The sequence below is a fragment of the Takifugu rubripes genome, chromosome 8, assembly GCF_901000725.2.
Source record: "Takifugu rubripes chromosome 8, fTakRub1.2, whole genome shotgun sequence".
Lineage (NCBI taxonomy): Eukaryota > Metazoa > Chordata > Actinopteri > Tetraodontiformes > Tetraodontidae > Takifugu > Takifugu rubripes.
Window position 1 is genome coordinate 1,246,503 of NC_042292.1, and position 6,970 is coordinate 1,253,472.

Here is a 6,970-nt window from a genome sequence, read left to right on the forward strand (position 1 = left end):
AACGACTTGTCATCCTTCCAGCCTGAGAAATAGACACCGACATCCTAGAATCCTATTTAAGCACACATGATGACAAAGAATCCAAAGCCATAGGTAGAATTAGCATAACTTTGATTCCTTTAGAGATTTTCATTTGATGTCAATCAAACCTCTTCATTAACATGCATTTAACGGACACACTACATTGTACTCTTCCTTACCAACAAATCTCATCACTGCAAATTAGGATCTGTTATTCCTGTCGAAACTGTCAAGCAAAACATTATTGGTGAACTTATCAGCATTCATGAACACATATTGCAGTGGAAAATTACACTGCCTTTATTGGTGTGTTTAGGTACACGGCACATTCCCAACTAAGTCCTTCTTGTGGTATTATTCTCTCTTTTTCCACCCACCTCAAATCCTGGCACGTGAATGATTATAGTTTTAGGCGGTAACAGTTGACGACTATGCCCGCACAAGTCTGGCAAATTCTGGATATTGTCATTTGAGCTGATTAAGACCAAAAGCACAGAAGTCCAATCTTTTGTTCCAAAAATACGGAGCTTATCGTTGGCCAAAATTAATTTGTGGGAAATTCAGCACACTCTTAGTGATTTAACCCAGAAATTCATTTTTTTAGAATGACCTGCCGATGTTTAAAGATGTCCTGACAGTTTTGTGAAATTATTTGTGTATTAAAGACAGTTTGTGAGTGATTGTATTCAAAATATGAGTCATTGAGAAACAGTCCTGAGGGGAATAAAACACAAAATGTAGGCTTTTGGTTCTGTCATAAGTCATCTGTCATATTATGCTGTTTTAAAGAAAGATAAAAGACTTCACATCAGCCAAAAACAGCTGTTTAAACCTGGATAGATGTAATCGATGGTTCTTGAGTGCTCAAACTAAACCACAAAGACAGACAAAACAGATGATCAACATTTACACTAATTGGCTTTTACACCTTTGAAAGACTGTCTGATCAAAGTCATCAAGGTCACAGGTGTTCCGGGGTTGGTGGAGCATAGGTCTACTTCCATACAGTTGATTCATACTTATGTATTTTTTTCTTTCAGAGATCCAAATCAGCCAGTTCCACAGGATACTAAGTTTATCCACACAAAACCCAACAGATTTGAGGAGGTAGCCTGGACTAAGTACAACCCTAAAGACCAGCTGTACCTTCACATCGGCCTCAAACCTCGAGTCCGGGACCACTACCGCGCTACCAAGGTTGCATTTTGGTTGGAGCTTGTTCCACATCTGCATAACATAAATGAATTTTTCCAATACGTCTCCACCACCACTAAGATACCTCCACAAGACACCACCCCATATCCGTATACCAAGCGTTTCCCTGGTAAAAACAACTGGCCGTCCACTACCCGCCACCCTGGGGTTCCACCTGCCAACACCAAGCAGAGCAGCGACCAGCGTAAGACTGGAGAGCTGACAGACGAGTCGACTGTTGTTATTGAAACCAAACGGGACTACTCCACAGAGCTCAGCGTCACCATTGCAGTGGGAGCATCCCTGCTCTTTCTCAACATCCTTGCTTTTGCCGCACTCTACTACAAGAAAGACAAGCGACGGCATGAGACCAACAGGCGTGTTCCTACTCCGCAGCGTAACTCCGCCCCGACCAACGCGTCCTCCCCCGCCAACGATGTGGCCCACCTGCAGAGCGAGGAGCTGATGTCCCTGCAGATGAAGCAGCAGCAGCTGGATCACGAGCACCACCACGAGTGCGAGCCATTGCAGACCCACGACACGATGCGCCTCACATGCCCTCCCGACTACACCCTTACCCTGCGCCGGTCGCCTGACGACATCCCCCTGATGACGCCCAGCACCATAACCATGATCCCCAACACACTGGCTGGCATGCAGCCCCTGCACAATTTCAACACTTTCGGTGGCAGCCAGAACAGTAGCAACTTACCCCACGGCCACTCCACCACACGGGTATAGCTCCGCTACGCCTGAATGGATTTGGATCCTTTCTGGATTAGCCAAGAGAAGAATAAAGAACTCAGAAGATGTTATTTTGCTATCCTGCCTTCTGAAAAAATATACAGTCTAAAAAGAAATAATATTCTATGTGAATGTTACTATAGTAATAACTCAATTTGGAGCTAAGCTTCATCTCAAGGAGTTTTCCCAAAAGACAAGACAACCAGGGGATTATTGTTAATATTCTTACAACGAAAACATGATAAGGAAGCCTTTGCAGAGGTCGCTCTGCCAAATATGCCCCATATACAGAGACAATAGAGGAGAAAGTGGACAGGTGTTGAAAAGCAACAATTAAACATCTGGAACATTATTGCGATCATTCATCCTTTGGACTTGGGCACAGAATTCTACACCGAAGCCTGAAATGTATTTATGAGAACTTTTTACAAAAGCATTTAAAAGAAAAAGAAAAAAAAGAAAAACTATAGTTATGTGTGAGAATTTTAAAAACCTGCAGAAAAAGATCTTTTTCAGCTTGTGCTTTCTGTTTAGGTGTATATATATCCAAATCTCCTTCATTTTCTCTGATTAAAACTTCATTTTATTTACGTTCTTGTCAATATGACCAAAATGCGAACACAATCCCATCCTCCAGAGTGGCATTGTGCCGCCATCCTCACCCACTGTACACATCTCGTGCGTTGCTTTCTTTTAACTCAATGCATGTGCAGGAAGAGCTTTATTTTCCATCTCCAGACATGTGTCCAGTTCTAAGAAGGACTAAAACCCCTTCATTTCTGTCATCCTGTCATGCTTTGAGTAGTTTTCCTTTGTGGGCTTTTTCTGTCTTGCAGTCTCAGCACTGCCTGAGCTCACAGCGTGACCAGCAATGTATTATTTAGACAAGTCAAAAGAGGCGGTCATTCCTTTGCAAAACAATATTAGTTGGATATGTTTGTAAAGAACTATATGTTAGATATTTCAAATCATCATATGCTAGCAATATGTAAAGTATTGTGCCAGGCTTGTGATATTTTGGGTTACAAAACAAGTGAATGAGTGTAAATATTAATATATTAATTATTATAAAATCCCAATGAAAGTAACCATTAAATATCTTTTTTTGTTTTGCATCCTATTAAAAAAATGGAAATCTGTTCATAAGATTTTATTCTATTTGTAAATTATATTTAAAAAAGAAAAAAGATATATTCTTGCCACCCCCCCAGACCAGTCAAGAAAAGAAGGGTTTCAATGTAGACTTTTAAAAATACTTAGTTGGTCTTATATTTGTTTGCGGTTTTGCCTTAAGTGACAATAGAGATATACCTGGCTGGACACCTGTATAAACTTTTTCTGCAACATTTTTAATAAAAAGTCACAATATTTTGTAAAAAGAAAAAAAAGAAAAAAGATTGGATGGTTGTTTGCTGTGTGTAAATGCTACAATCTCTAAGACTATTTATTCATCTATTCAGTCAAGTCTACATGTTTAACAATTCTTATTTTTTATGCAGAGCAGGATGTGTGTGGTTAATGTGGATGATTGCCTGAAGACTTGAAGTAATTCCTACAAAATCCCTTCTGTCAACACATTAAATCTTATTTTATATTGTAATATGCATATACTGTATCTCCACACAATAGATAGCTCTTGATATTATCATTTCCTAATCAATCCATGTTCCATTGGTCCAGATTAGACATAATAATTGGGAAACAAGTTAACATTTTTAAGTCACCAAATGGTGCTCACTCTGCCAAAATGTTAAATTTGCTAATGTTAAACAATCGGAAGTGCTCTAAACTCATTAAAAATCTATGAATGTGTTAAAAAAGTTCTTGCACTTTGATGGAGAATGACAAGTTGTACACACATCAGTGGTGGTAAACACGGCGATGACAATACATTATAATTATAACTGACCATAATATGTACCAAAATAGGATTTTTCACATTAAGCAAACCAGATTGGAGTTCCTTCATACTAAGCACAATTGTTTCATACCATTCTGGCGTGGTCTCCCCACATCACACCTTCAAAAGGCAGAATGTGGATTTTCATCAACCAACAATAAAAAGGAAGAACAGTCCAGTTTTTGTTTAGTTGAGAGCACGATCGCCTTATAACAAGAGGTTTTTATATAGAGTTTGTGTGTTCTTTACATGCTGTCTCTGTAGTATTTTCTCCCACAATCCATATTGACATTTTCAAATTTATTTTTGATGTACGATTGATTTTGTGCATCTTTTGACGGGCTGGGGACTGAATCATGTCCGATGCCCGGATGGGCTCTAGTCCCTGATGAATAGAGTAAAGCAGAAGCAGAATACCAGTGTATTGGATTAAAACATCAATTTCACTGGTGAAATTACACTTGCGCCTATATTTGAGTTGAGTCAATAAATAATAGAACACAATATTTGCCTTTAAAAAATGGGAGTTGTTCAGTATGACTTTCCATGATGAATGCAGGTAACATCAGCCTCAGATGTTGCTTTGGTACATAAAAAATATGCTCAAGAAGTCAAATTAAAACCAGTTAAACTCTTTTCTTTTTTTAAATGTAGGTCTTGTTTTAAGTAGGAATCTCCCTAATCTGATCACATGATTGGAAATTAGGGCCAATCACTTAATTTTCAAAGGATCTTAATTGGATGGAAACGATTTAAAGTTATGTTGTCCATACATCCATGCTGTAAACACTCCACAGTTGTAGAAACAGCTGAGTGGATGCATAGAAATATACATTTTATTAGCGTCATTAAGGCTTTGTGGTGCACATTCAATCTCAACGAGTATGCGATGAGGCTTCTAGTACCGTGTATATATATATATATATATATATATATATACGGTAATATTTCCATGTAGGTTCTCATTCATTCAGGTCATGTTTATCTGAGGCCCAGGAGGGGAAGGCACTAACATCGCCCCAGAGATGCAAAAACATCATCATCCAGCCTGCAGACAAATGGCGTTGGACAGAAGTTTTAAATACAGCTGAATATGAGACCGACAATGAGAATTCGCCCGTCTTTTCATGGACAGCAGGAGAGGTGAAACATCTTCCACTTGATTTCAACAGTCCAATAGACCCTTAACGAATTTCTATTGCCACATTTTTACTGGTACTTACCTAGTGCAACATGATGCGGTACGGTTTAGAGGCTTTTCCACTAGGGATACCAGGCTACTCGGCTGGGATCCTAAGGATGGCAAGTAGGTACTATTATGTTGATGCCAGTCTGTTAATGCTGTGATCAGCCTGGGGAGTCACATCACAGATGAGTCATGAGAGGAACGCCTTTAAGAAAACTCACCTCATACCCACCATTTTTTAAAAACCCCACAAAAGCAACATTGTGCATTTCTTAATTTCACATAATGATAATTTGCGGCTACAAATAAGGCAATACCATATTTAAAAAGGTACAACATGTTTTGAGCAGTGTGGCAGACGAGAGAAGAAGGAGCTACATAGTGAGACCTGATGAAAGTTTATCGGAAAGTCTCCAACGGCCGACCAGAGGAACCGGCAGACATAAATGTGATATCAACAAAGCTAAAAACACCAAAGATGGACATAGGACTGGAAGTGGTTTAATCAAATTGACAGTAAATTACAGCACTGACCATCAAGAAACATGAGGGAGAGATGGCTTGACAAGGCCACGGAATCTTTGGAAACTAGACAGCAGGTCAGAGTTTTTTTTTAGGGTTTTTAGTTAATTCATTGTGAGATCACTCTTAACATAGAATTATATTTAGAAAGTATCATTCTTCTTTCCTGTTATGGGAATAATGAGTTGGCTAGTTATCCACCAGTGGTGCCCTGCTTCTATTTTGAAATTGCATTATTTGTTGAATAAAGAAATTCAGCCTTTATTTTATCAAATGTTGCTAACATTTAACAAAAACTGTTAGAATTGCTTCAAATATTTGCAGGTTGCTGTTTCATGCTGTGTGCATACTTAAGTTCTTCGTATTTTCGGTCTTGCTAAATTTTCATTTTTGGACATTGTAAAGTGTCTGGATTTTACCGCCGACTGTAATAAAGAATTTATTGTATCATGACTTTTGTCTTTTCTGTACTGGCAATAAAAGCGCCAGTTCAAACCAAACATTTATTAGAGCTGAACACAAAGTTGTGTTTACATGCCAACTGCAACTGCGAGACTTTCTATGGTGTGATAGACAACCAAACCAACCATGCCATACCTGTAGAGTTGCTACTGTGTAGCAGAGGTGGCTCATGAGAGGGCATACATTCAGTCAATGTGAGTGGCAGTGATTGGGTCACTCAGTCTGGAAAATGCATATGAAAAGCAATATATGCCTCTTTTGAAGATGAAGCTCTGTCTTTTTTATATATACTGTATATACTTTTTTGTATATGTCTCTCTTTTATGTTAGAATTAGTTTAGATGTTAGAGATAAAGAGATAATATAATCATTAGCAAGTGTAATAAAGATAAAAAGTTGAACCTTCCTTGACATGACTGTTGTTTAGATAATTGTAATCAGTGGAGACGGTCAGGCTGAAAGTGTTAAACAACCCATCGTTAAACTAGACAGCATAGTTTAGTGGTGTTGATGAGTTCGTCTGCAAGAAGAATGTGAACTTTGACCTGGGTCTCTGGGAAACAGTTAAAAACAATGGAGAACAAGGACTGTGCCAGCATCCAATGGAACTGGAAGGAGAAGAGGAGGTCATCCAATCAGAAGACAACATTCGACTGAATTAGCATCAATAATTTGCCTATGGGTGTTACGCTCGAGAGGACTGGCGGTCAAGTGTGGCGGAACCCCAAAGAAGGCAGACAGACACGGGACTTAAAAAAGTAAACTCTGAAGGTTTATTGAAGCAAAAAAACCAGGAGGGAAGAAACAAAATGAGAGAGGCCGAGACAAACTATAGGTGCGTGATGCGGCAGACGAACCAAGTTCGAGATCCAGGGGCGAGAGTCTGTGGGAGAGTCCAAGTGTCCAGAGGATAGGAGAAATCCGTCCGAGGAAGGGGAAGA

The 6,970-nt window shown here is 39.2% G+C and overlaps 1 protein-coding gene across 4 annotated transcripts in view; it reads left to right on the forward strand.

Moving 5' to 3' along the window:
- The window catches only part of nlgn4xa (neuroligin 4 X-linked a), a 62,684-nt gene extending 57,926 nt beyond the window's left edge, over positions 1-4,758 (forward strand). For 2 of the 4 annotated variants that reach the window (XM_029839515.1, XM_029839516.1), the window contains one exon: positions 1,062-4,758. In XM_029839515.1, the coding sequence (XP_029695375.1) occupies positions 1,062-1,956 (895 nt within the window). In that variant the 3' untranslated portion in view covers positions 1,957-4,758. 4 annotated transcript variants of the gene reach the window in all.
- The last annotated feature ends 2,212 nt before the right edge of the window (positions 4,759-6,970 follow it).